Source organism: Lissotriton vulgaris, chromosome 3_1 (assembly GCF_964263255.1).
Source record: "Lissotriton vulgaris chromosome 3_1, aLisVul1.2, whole genome shotgun sequence".
In the NCBI taxonomy this organism is placed as follows: Eukaryota; Metazoa; Chordata; class Amphibia; order Caudata; family Salamandridae; genus Lissotriton; species Lissotriton vulgaris.
This window is the reverse complement of record NC_141689.1, coordinates 496,738,092-496,751,231: the sequence shown is the minus strand read 5'-3', so window position 1 is coordinate 496,751,231 and position 13,140 is coordinate 496,738,092. Positions and strand designations below refer to the sequence as shown.

Below are 13,140 nucleotides of genomic sequence, written 5' to 3'. Positions count from 1 at the left end.
GGTAAAAGAAACATTGGAGGCCAAGCTCAACCCAATGCCGAATGTCAACTATGAAAGGCATATCTTCAACCAAGAATGACAACAGGTTGGTGATTCAATGGATGCCTTTCTTGAAAGACTTGATACACTCATTAACATTGCAAATTATGTGACTTCACCCACAAAGAAGCTATGCGCCTCAGAGTCACTGATGACTACTTTTCAGATTCATTTAGAAGGCGCGTGTTGAAAGAAATGCACAGCTTGGAGGAAATGCTGATGGCTGTCGGAGCAGAAGACTAAGCAGACCGACAAGCTGCTGACATGGAAGCAGGGACAGCACAGAGCGAATCAGGGCTGATTGTGAAAAGCAAGCACAAGCCTAAACAAGATGCACTAAGTCAACATCTTCAAAAAAAACAAAATTATGTTTCCAATGGGAATCTTTGTTTCCTCTGGAAGGTGACTGTCCAGCCATTGGGCAGGTCTGCAAAGGTTGTGGAAAAAGAAATCATTTCATGACTGTCTGTTTTGCTAGAGAAAAATCAAGTGCATCACGACGGAAAGAAAAGATGGATGCAAGAACATTCCAGAAGCATTCTCACCAAACCCACAAAGCTAAAAAGCAACATCAAATACGACAGGTAGAGACCAGGCAAAATCAATTGTCATCAAGCTGACTGTACTAAGGCTCCTCAATGTCATTATCGAATTCCAGTGAAGAAGATGGGTGTAGGATGACGATGCCTGCCAAAGCACAACGTGCACTTGTGGGGTTAGCTACCTGTAAGAAAAGTCACAAGTCAAAGGCATTGAAAGTGAATGCTTTCATCAGATAGTGGTGCGTCGACTGACATCATGCCAGTGGAAAAGTTGTATCCCCTGTACCTCGACTCACTCTGTCAGACACAAAGGTGTATACCTGGGCCGCTTCTGAGCCACTGCAAGTCCAAGGGTCGCTCAAACTGTCAATGTCACACAAAAAGACATTGGGGCGACCCACTATTCATGTTCCACAAGGGACTTTGTAGAATGCCTGCTTGCTCAGTTTTGTCACTGCCATGGGGTGGATATCCCTTAGATACAACCTCTGTGCTCAGTCAGAGATTAGGAGCGTATTCTCACCGTTCCATGGCCTTATAAAACTCAAGAAAATTAAAGTAGAGCTTCATATCAAAGAAGACATTTGCCCTTTTGCTCAGTTACAATGTAGAGTTGCCTTTTATCTACAAGATGCTGTAGAGAAATAGTTGGTTGCACTCTTAAAACATGACATCATTGAACGCTCCACAGTTTCCACACCATGTGTTTTACCCATAGTAGTAGTACTAAAAAAGGGCAGTGCACATCTGCTTTGTTATGTGCCTGACAAACAAAGCCATCGGGAGAGAAAGACACCCTTGCCCACACATAGTGGACATGATCATGAAATTGAGCGTCAGTGTTTTCCCATCTCAACCTGAACAAAGGATACTAACAACTTTAACGGGAAGAAAATTGCAGGTACATTATTGCCTTTTCAACTCATGTTGGTTTAATCACATATTAAGCTGCGGAGAAATTTCAGGATGTAATTTGCTGAGTAATCCATCATGTTTCACATGCTTTCAACTACCGTGATGACATACTGGCTTTGGAAAGAACACAAGAACACGAAAAAACATTTAACCAAGTGTCCCAGATACTTGTTGATGCCCGGCTCACTCTTAATGCTGCACAATGCCACTTTCACAAGACTAAACGCAAGTTTTTTTGGGCACATATTCGAAATGGGGGGGGGGGGGGACAGGCTTTAGACCCAGACAAGATACCAGCACTATCATCCACTTGCCCCCCTAAGATGTTACTATGCAACATCCATTCTAGGCAGGGCCAGTTATTGCTCAAGATACATTTGCAAATTTGGTTCAGTGAGCGCTCTATTAAGAGACTTGGCAAAGCAAAATGTACTATTTAAATTGTCTCCAGAATGAGACAAGATCTTCAAAGACATTAAGCATGCAATTGAAATGGCCTTATTCAACCCTAAGTTACATACTGAAGTAACAGTTGATGCAAGCCTGATAGGCCTTGGGTCAATACTTGTTTTACACAGTGGCCATCCAAATGCTCTGAGACACAGGGTGGCCTATGCCAGTTGGAACCTGTCCGAGATAGAACATGCCTACTACCAGCCGGAGAAGGAAGGGCTGGCTGTGTTGTGAGCCCATGAACATTTTCATTTATTGCTCAACAGAAAACAATTCACTGTCATCACAGATCACCAGGTGTTACGCACAATTTTTGGAACCCAAAAGGTTAAGATTCCCCCCTAAATTGAGAGCTGGGAGTTAAGACTGCAAGAGTAAAAATATGAGAATGTGCATAAACCGGGAAAGGGTCAAAACCCAGCAGATTATTTTTCACGAGTGCCACTACATTGCCACAGTTCAACATCCAAGACCGCTGAATCATATCTCAACTTTATTGTGAGATCCAGCACACTAGCCGTTCTATGATGGGAGCAAATCACTGCAACCACCAATGCTGATAAAGAGGATTATTGTTAAAGAACTTACTGCTACGTAATCATGGTGGAAAAGTACCCAGCCTCTTGCTGATATTGCGGAATTCCAAAAGTTTAAAAATGTGCAGGAGGAGTTAGCAGTTACCAAAGAAGGCATAATACTGAAAGGCTCGAAAATCGTCATATCTGAAAGCCTAGGACAGCGGGTCATCGAGCTGGCCCATGAAAAACACTGTGGCATCATACCCAGCAAAAGAGCTCTACAAATCAAGTGTGGTTTTCTCGACTAGTTAAGCAAGTTGAGAAGGAGCTGAAAATGTGCTACATTTGCAATTGCTTTTCTCCTAAGTTACTGTAACACCCAGTGACAATGTCTGACCTTCCTGCTCATGCCTGGGAGCGAGTTGCAGTTTACTTTTTTGGACCATTACGAAATGGACACCATTTCATTGTTGTCACTGATTAATATTCGGGTTTTCCTTTTGTGGAAGACCTTTCTTTGACAACCAATGACAAGGTGATAGAACGGCTTGATGACATCTTTGCAATGTGGGGCATTCTTGAAATCCTCAAATCTGACAATAGCCCACTCTTCAACCGCAAAGAGTGAAATAGTTTCTTGTCCAACTCAACGCCAAACACCAAAAGCGTACACTTCTCTGGCCCAAAGCCAGTCTTCAACAAAGAAGACTGGGTTCTGGTTAAGCAAAAATGAAGACGGAAAATCGACACTTTTGTCGTTGATCCTCTACAGGTTGTGACAGATAAGAGCACATCGTACCAGACAATCCATCACTTGGGACATGTCGCATTTCAAACACCTACCGCAACACTGGAGTCCTGAAACAATGCGTGTATCTGCCCTGCCAACAAGTCTGGCTCCAGCATCTGCGCCTATGCCAGCAGTGTCCAATCAGGGTGGACCTCGATCATCTCGGATCGTCTGGTCCTGCCATCAAATGTAATCACCTCGCAAATTTTTTGAAGTAATGTGATTTTCATATTGTTCACCATTTAACAAAGGGGAGACGTAGCACATTGATGTTTTGCGCACAGGGACCCTCTTGGATCCAGGGCGGACTCTGCACAGCAATTACGTCATACATGGGGAGGTGTTGGTGTGTGGTTAATGTTGAGTATGTGATAATGCACAATGCGCTAGTGTATGCTGAGGAAGGAATAAGTGTTTAACTACATCTCCCATGTGGTGTGGTTTATTTGAATGATCCAGGGCTGGGGAAGACGCTACACTTACCACACCAAAATCTGATGTTTGGGTACTTACCAGGCATTTGACTCCAGTACAATCAGGTTTGACATGCTTACATTTTTTCCAGGAAATATTACAAAGTCTGGGGAGGGGCCACTGTTCTTCACAAAACGCATAACTACTGCATGTACAATAAAATAATTGAGGAATGTAAAATTCTTCACATCCTGATTGTGAGAATCACATTTTGTAATTATAACAATAAAACAAAATCTTCTAACTTTCATATACAATTTGCAATAGTAAAATATGTTGGAAACAGTTCTCTATTGATTTTGCGTTCCGATAGGGAAATTGAAAATATGGGCCCATGAAAATAGTATAATGTTGAATGTCCAAAATTGGTTTCATCAGGGCATAGCAACAATCGAACAGTGCCTTAATTTACAACTGGCGGTAGCAAAATATTCAGTTGTTAAGGGTGGTCCATTGGATGTTGCCTTCAAGGACCTCTCAAGCGAAGTGAATTTGATCAGGTAAATCAAATGAAACTATGAGGTAAAATGATGGCCCGAGGCGCTGATCATGCTATTGTTAACTTTATGATACGGACCATAGTGCTTTTATATGTTATGGTTGCATAGATTAATGTACAGAAAATATCAAGATCAGCAGGGGAGTTTGTCAGGGTTACGTATTGGGCCCCATCATCTTCACTTTATAGATCAATGAATTGGAAGGTTCTTTAAGGGTAAGGAGTTAGGATATGCCACAGGTAGGGTCGTGCTCTTTGCCTGTACTCCTATGCAGATGATGCAGTGTAAATGGTCCACACCGCAAACAAGCTTCAACTTTTAATGGACTCTTTTTCTCAGCTTATGGAGGATTTAAACCTGCAGATACATATCGGAAAAACAAGGACACATTTTTTTGCTTGGTATGCCTTTACACATGTTTACATCTCTTTCAGTACCTTGGGATCCCTTCTGGCTCAGGTTTGAAAATGGATGACCTATGGAAAATTAGGCCCCCATCACTTTGAATACGTAATTGAAACGGTCTTCAGGTTCTCCAGCAAGCTGGGCTCGACACTTCTAAACAAGATTGTACCTGTTTATAAAAGCAAACGTATTCCACTTGCTGCCTATGGAGCAGAGCGATGGACACAGAGCAGAATGTCCAACAACAGATTGAGAATTAGGGCCAGATTAGGACTTTGGCGGTCCAATGGACAGCTGTAGCCATGGCTGTGGTGCAGGCACCAGTGGTCTGACTGCTCTACTACGAGTTTGGCAGTTGAACCACCAAAGGACCACTGCAACCACCGGGGATCCATGATCCCTCGACGGTGTTGCAGTAGTGTGAAGCCGCAATATGCTTGTGGTGCCGCTGCGGCACCACCAAGCACATTACAAGTTTCCTCACATCCACCATTTTCATGGCGGTAAGCCCCACCATGAAAAGGGTGGCGCTGAGGAAACAAAGTGGGCCCTAGAGGGCCTCCTGTTGCCTCACGGCATGGGGATACATGCAGGGGGACACATGGTGTTCATGCACTTCGTGTTACTGCATGGCATGGACTTCATACTCCATGCCGTGCAGGAACTAACTTTGGCCTTCCCATTGCAGTGGTTTCTAATAAGCACTGCCATGGGTATGCCAAAAGACAGCCCGCAAGACCAGGAGAAAACTCTTACTCTGTCGGGCTGGCGGTGGGGGGTGAGTTTGGTGATGTGGGAGCGGGCAACGGCGTGGCAGCCCAGTCCTACACATTCAAACTCCTAATCGGGCCCTTAATCTTATACCAAAAGTCCCCCTAATCTCATCTGTCATTCTGAACTAGGTATTGGTTACCTGGGGGATGATTTTAAGTTACAGCCATCTGTCCTCTGGCTCACAATATTGTCTCAAGAGGAAACTAAACTCAGTCAAAACATATTTGCGGATTGTTTGGACCTGGCGCATGCCCAGCATGTACCTTGGCTCAAATACAAAGAAGGTTTTGAACACATTGGAAAATCTGATTTTTTTTAAAACTGAACCAGAGGAACTTACAAACATGCTGACAACTTTGTTTCTGGACAAATGCAATGAGGCCAAATGGCATAAGGACACATTCCGTAGAAATATGTAACGAACGTTTGATGCTTCGGCTACCAAGATTCAGTTTTAACATGGTGCATGTCATGTTAACTTTTCTGGAGGCAGGTAACACAAGTATTACCCCCAGTTCCAGTCACTATCACACAGTTCAATGCACCATGCACTTTGTTTTATTTTGCCATTTTTATAAATAATCTAGGTCTCGATTTGTTTTCCACAATTTTTTTATGGTGATTTCAGATCACAGAAATCTGTCTGATTTCTAAAAGAACGTGGCACTAATCTTGTACGTGTCTCATTGGCCAGGTATATTCAACAATGTTTTAGAATCAGAGAGGCGATGATACACATCTAGGATGATGACAAAACATGCATGTATGCAAATTCTGGTCTATGGGATATTGTTTTTCATGTTTTTATGACTGGTTGCTTTATGCAATATTTGTATTGTTCCATTTTTATATATTTACATCTTATATGCATCTTTTATGGCATTGCTTTTTGCCGAAGAAAGATTGACAGATTCTGCAGACCTCACTGGTGGAATAGCCAATAAAGGCCACCTTTACGAAATGAGATAGTGCATTGAAGCCAACATAGCTCAAATTTTCATAGTAAAGTACAGGAGTGAAAGGGATCATGCAGTAAGATGCTGTTCAGAAGAGGAGGGTGGGTAGCATTGAACCTATGAAACCCTGGATTTAGACGCAGTACCACCTTGTCCTTGGAGAAGTGGAAGAACGGATGCAAGACCGGTACTGCAGGCAGCTCACTCACTCTTTCTGAAGAGGTTAAGGTTAGACGCAGAGCCATTTTCCAAGAGAGGAACTTTAATACTGCCTTATGAATAGGTTTAAATAGTGTTATGAGGTGTCAGAAAACAATGCTGACTTCCAAAGAAACAAGCGGCCATGTAACTAGAGCGAAAACTCAAAATAGCCCTGTCATAAAATCCTTTGAGAGAAGAAGGCCCAGAAAAATGTCTATCTGGAAATTTTAGCCAGATGGAGATATGTGGAAGTGTGCTTGAGGCCGGGTTTGGGGAGATGCACTAAATATGAAAATCAGATGAGTTTGCCCAGTCATCAGGTTTAGAGTTTGGTCAGTACACCAAACAGAGTCTTTTCCACTTATGACTATGTCCGGGAAGTGGATGGTGCACAAGTTTGCGTCAAAACATCCCTGAAGTTTTGTTACATTTTAGGTAACCAAACACTAGGTCATCAAGAACCAGACATAGCGAGGGTCAAAGATTTCAGATTGTGGTGGCAAAATTGGCCCAATGGCTTGTTGGGGATCTCCTGAAGAGCCATCAACTTTACAGGAGGTGCGCTCAAGAGATGAGAAAATGTGGGGTACTAATACAGTCTCAGACACAGGGTTGACTCCACTAGGTGCAAAAAGAAAAGGATATTAACGCAACATTAATTACGTTACATTATTATCATTTTCTTCTTCTGTGATGAGCAAGCGAGCCAGGTTGGGTCTCGTCACAGGGAGAGGGACTGAGGGAGGACGACTGGCGGCTGCTGCACCATAAGTGCACATGACGGTTTGGCCAGCTGTGTCAGGCCGGCCTAACCGTCATGCGCAGTTTGCATGTTGTCCACCGGTTGTATTGTACAGCCTCCGTCTGAGCGCTGAACCACGGCACTCAGACGAATCACAACACTTCTGTCATGGTGACAGCAGTGTTGAGATCTGCTTAGGGGAGCCTGGGGGCTGCAAGGAACCAGAACAGCAAGGACGGAGAAAAGGTTGTCTGCAACGACAAGGTAAGCATTTTTCTTTTTCTAAAGACTACCCATCCCCCCCACTGTTTCCTACCAGCTGTCACAGCCCTTAGGGCCAGAGCCAATTTTGGAAAAGCGTAAGTAAAGTTTCAAAAATTGTCGCCTTGTTGCTGGTGTGTTGTCCCAGGCAGTGAAGAACAATTGCTGTAACTGGTCACGGTATAGCTCCTAATCGTGGCACTCCCAATTCTGCCGAGAGCTTCTGCTTGGTTGCTCTTCAGACCAGCTAAGTGTTTCTCTTTCAGTTTGGTGATGTTGGCTATTGCCAACAGCTAGAGTCAGCACCTGATATCTGTGTCTTTCTCTGCAGCATACTCCACATCAAGCAGTCTTTCCTTTGGAGTTCACACTGGAAAGTTGGGCACACTATCTCATTCAGACTTGACTCAGTAGTCAGGAGAGCAGGGACGCTGGGCACCTTAAAGTTCTTTGTGGCACTCTCCCACGTTTCCGCTCTTCCCTCTGGATAGCTCCTCACTCCAGGCACGGCAGCTGGGTTCTGCTCCTCAGACCAGCAGACTCCAGCAGCACAAGGCTGTCTCCTCTTCCCTCTCTTTCCCTTGCAAAAACCAGGTAACATCATCTAGAGAAGACAGGCTATCCACAACACCAGTCCTTTAAAACAGGAACTATTCTCCTAAGGCAGTGAAGCAGTTCAAACTGGAACAAAGTGAGCAGGTATGGGACCTACATTTATACACAGGATATGGATCCACTGAGCATGGAAACTGGTTTGGCCTTGTTTTTTAATTAGTGTTTCCTCTCCGGCACAGATAGCTTTTTTTTTAAAGGTGAATGGCCACTCACATTAGGCAGGGACAATGCTGGCTCAATGCAGCACCAACAGCATGAGCACAATAAGTGTGAAGCTTTATATCTGGCTCTCATCAGCCTTTCAGGATGAGCCATTCAATGGAAATAAAAGGCCCAGGCTCGCCCCAGAAACTCTGCTGACCGACTACCATTTAATTATCCTTAACCAAATGACACTGCTCAGACTTACTAATTCGCAATCCCTTGCTAAAATGGTTGCACACTACACAGAGTCCTGATATTATACACTATACATATACCGCACTTGACATTCACACAGGCATTTCAACGCAGGGTTTGGTCATGGAACTTTATTTGAGTGGCCCTGTAGGCATCACACTCATATCCATGAGCAGGTAAAAAGGCCAAATTAGCTACTTATCACCCCCCCAAAAAATACGCAGCCATTACCATTCATGGTGCATGTCCAGAGTACACACTTTAGTCTTCTACCCAGTCAAATGTACACTTTTTGCGCTTCTCCATGACATCCGAGCTAGGCTCTGGACCTCAATGTCAATTTCGGGTCAAGCCCTACATGCGCACGCAGGATTACTTGTGTGTTGAGGCCAAAATAAAGCTGGGATACTAGAGTCACTTGCAGTTGGGTCAGACAGGTCATTTATCATGCACGGCCACATCCAATCACGCTGTCCCTTGAGAAGTGTCTAGGCCTGCTCCAAGGTCAGTTAGGTAGTTGCTGGTGATGGGGATGATTTGGCTTCGGCTGAGCTCCAGGAATGGAGCAGAGCCTGACAAATGTTCAGTGACCCTTCTGCCACTTTTGCTGCAACCATTTTATTAGGCAGCCTAAATGTGGGAACACCTGAGAGCCCATGTTGTGCAGGTGTGATGCAACTGGCACTAGGCATTTTGTTAGGACATTTCGAGCAGATTTAAGATTGAATAGGGCTGATCTTAGATATTGCTTGTGGTACTGATGAATAGGGTTGTGAAAGTAAGCATCATAAAATTGTAGGAACATTAGATATACTTGCTATAGGGTGATCATCCTGCAGGAGAGTCAGCTTAATAACTTTTATAACCCCTCCCTTTTTCACCATCAAAATCCTGGAGCAGAAGCCTAGATAGTATTCATTTTTGGGCACCTTTTCTATCACTTCCTTGAGAAGCTAGAGAATTTCCTGTTACTACTGCTGCAAATGATGATTCTCCAGGGCTGGCGGTCGATATGGCAGTTTCTGCAAGAACTCTACGGTGTGTCCACAACACATCAGTTTGAAGTTATCTTCTCCCATTCCACAGCAAAATGTGCCATTAATCCTCCCACTGGATGGAAAGGGGGTTTGGCCAGTAGAGCAAGTCTTTGAGTCTTGACCTCAAGGATAGGACCTGCCTTCTCCTTTTGCAATGGCTTGTTGAAGTTTTGCCTCTGTGATCTATGTCAATCAATCAAGGATGTGTTAAGTGTGGCAAATCACCTGTGAGGGTCTCAAAGCACTGGCATTGCAAGCTGCTACGCAGTGTTCTGTTCTTTCGAACAGCCAGGTAATGAGTTCTTTCCTGAATTGCTGGAGCGATGAGGCAGTCCTGAGTTGTAGGGAAAGGTTATTCCATGCTTTGGCAGCCAGGTATGAGAAGGAGCTTCCTCCCTTGTTTGCTCTGCAGTTCCTCAGGATGTCTACGAGGAAGAGAGAGGCGGATCGTAGGTGTCTGGTCAGTTGCTGGGAAGTCATGTTTTTGTTGATGAATGCTGGTTTTTCGTTGTGCAGGGAGTTGTATGAGTGGGTCAAGGATTTAAACTGGCATCTCTTCTGGATCAAGAGCCAGTGTTGCTTCTTGAGGTGGGGTGTAATGTGAGTCTGTCTTGGAAGGTTGAGGATGAGTCTAGCCGCTGAGTTTTGTATTGTCTGCAGTCTCTTTAGGAGGCATGTGGTGATTCCTACGTAGAGTGTGTTCCCGTAGTCCACCCTGCTGGAGGTGAGGGCCTGTGTGAAGGTCCTCCTTGTGTTGGCTGGGAGCCACCTGAAGAGCTTGCAGAGCATTCTTAGAGTTTGAAAGTAGGAGCTAAGACTGTGTCAACCTGTTTTTTTCATAGATAGCTTGCTGTCCAAGATGCCAAGGTTGTGGGCGAGGTATGTTGGGCGAGAGATGGACTGAGTTCAATAGCCCACAATGCGTCATTCCATGGAGAGGTGTTGTTCCCAACGATGAGGACTTCCGTGTTTGAGTTTGAGACACTTGTCCATCATCCAGTCGGCCACGTTCATCATGCATCTGTGTAATGTCCTTGATCATTGTGCGGCTATGTATTGACCATTTTGTCTGTTTGGAAATCCAATTTCAGCATGCCCTCGTCTGTAAGACTGTTTTCTCATGGTGCTTCACAAGCTTTATAAAACTGCAGTGCCCGAAAGAAGCACATAGTGACAGAATTAGTTTTGATGCTCTGAAGTGACTCATGTACATGTTTGCTGAACAGTACCTGGCTATTAAAAAGCAAATCAAACACTTTCCCCTGTAGTCCAGGCAAAGCTAAGTTCTCTGCAGTCCTCCTTGCTGAAGCAGAATCGACGTTCCGGGTAGGTGGTAGATGCTTATATTGGGGATATCCAGTACAGGCTGTAGCTTTTGCACCTTCTCTTATAATTGCTTTTGCTGTGTCCAGTTTGTCTTCTGGAAGGAGATCTTGGAGCAGTGGGGGATGTCACTTCATATCTTTAAGCAATAGCAAATCAAGATGTCAAGAGCACAGATATTGCAGCCATGGAGCGAACTCTTTTGCCCAAGGAATAGATTATATGTTTGCCCTCCCCATCTAGAGAGGGGCAGACATGATCGGGTTCTGAGAGCTTCCACAGGGGAGCAGTAATAATGACCCAATTCGGGCACAGGTGGGTGAAGAGACAAGCTAGGGAGATATCTGGAGCACAATATTTTTTCTCTAAATGTGGTATGACAGCCGAAATGGCAGCGGCCGTTTTCCTATGATTTACTCTCTCCTTCCAGACAAAACCACAAAAATGAACACCTTGATGGACTTTTTTGGTATTTTTTGAAATTATGATTACTGAATGTCTTCTTGCTCGTCCATGATGTAACCATGTGTTGCTAATGTACACATCTATTGCACTCACCAAATGTCAATAAAATTGCTCCATTAAAAAAAACTTGGATAGGCCATCGAGGAGACTTTCAGCTGGAGCCAGTGTCTGCTGCCCACTGCGAGCACTTCTTCACAGTCTTCTGTGATCTAACTTCATCGGTTTCCTCTTCAGATGCTCCATATAGTTTTGTTTCACTTTTTCACTGTGTTTATTGTAAGTCAATATCTTCACTTCCTTTCCCTGATCTGCATTGTCATATGTTTTCTCCCCTTTGTCAAACCTCACGTTGACACAAAAGTCTGCAATGTCACATTCAGGCGGAATAAACTTGGTAAAGAGAGGCTGTTACATCCCTCTGCCAGTGTTGAAATTGAGACCTGAGGTGCCAACGTGGCACTATGAAGGGTCCTTAAATGCAATTAACCTAGCAGGCAAAAAAACATTTGCCAGTCACTATAACTCCAGGACTCTAACCCCTTGACCTGCCACTCTCTCCCCACCCACAAAAAGAGAAACATATTTCCAATGTACAGTATTGGTAGCAGGACAGTTCACACGCCGAGTTCATTTTTACTGGCAAGTTTATTAATAATGAGGTGGTTTGCAAAAATTTCAATACATTGTTTCCTAAAGTGAAATTGTAAATGCAAAAATGTAAAGCCTAACTTATCACAAATCTAGGAAACATAGTATGTAGATAATAAAGTACCTAAAAGGGCATGCTACAGAAATGCAAGAATGCAAACTTGTGTAATCTTGGAATCTGAAAAGCTTTCTTGCTGGAAAACATTTAGGGAATAGTTTACACTTACCTTGTTTAATTTAATAAAATATCCTAGTCCAGCTTCCAAAGGGTTGGTATCACAATTCATCTGTAAAAATAATAATATTAAAATCAAAAGCAGTCCTGATGATGGCGCACAATCGTTTTATCATAACGTTTTACTTATTAAAAAAATAGAGAGAACAACAGCTGTGTAGCATGTGGCTCCTACTCTCACTCAATAAGGTGAAAGGTCAAGGCAGGGACGCGAGCTCCGTTTTCACCACCCGTTTTCACCACCTGTTGCACTTCTCAAGAAAGTAAAGGCAAACCTAAAGCACCGCCGGTCAGGCGCGCAACAACCTTTTGACTACAAGCTCTGGCATAGGTCTCGACAACGCAAGAGCTACTGGCTTTGCTAATGTGTTTTTGCAACATTGCACACCAGAGTGGCTGTTGTTCAGCATGGCTAAAAGTAAGTAGGGTGAAGGAGAGTGGAGTGTTGTAAAGTGGTGTAGAGAAGTGTTATGAAGTGGCGTACAGTAGAGTGTCATGGAGTAACGTAGAGTGTTGTGAAGTGCTGTGGAGGGAGTAGTGTGTCAAAGAATGGAAGGGCGTAGAGTGGAGTGGAGCACAGTGTCAGAGTTGAGTAGAGTGGCGTAGAGTGGTGTGGAGTGGCAGAGGGTTTTGTGGATCAGAGTGTTGAAATGTAGAGTGGCGTACATTAGAGTAGAAGGTCAGAGTGGAGTAGAATGTCACAGAGTGGAGTAAAATGCCATGGAGTAGCATAGAGGGAGCTGCGTAGTGTCGTAGAGTGGAGTGTCATGGAGTGAAATTGAGTAGAGTAGTCTATAGGGAAGTGGCGCCAATCTACCGAGTAGATTGGCGCAGATTGCAGTGACTTT

At 44.0% G+C, this 13,140-nt stretch overlaps 1 protein-coding gene across 1 annotated transcript in view; it reads right to left on the bottom strand.

Moving 5' to 3' along the window:
* Positions 1 to 13,140, bottom strand: part of DMGDH (dimethylglycine dehydrogenase) — a 527,940-nt gene that overhangs the window by 95,338 nt on the left and 419,462 nt on the right. The window contains exon 14 of the mRNA XM_086960740.1: positions 12,285 to 12,344. Within this exon, the coding sequence (XP_086816866.1) occupies positions 12,285 to 12,344 (60 nt within the window). The remainder of the gene's footprint in view (positions 1 to 12,284; positions 12,345 to 13,140) is intronic.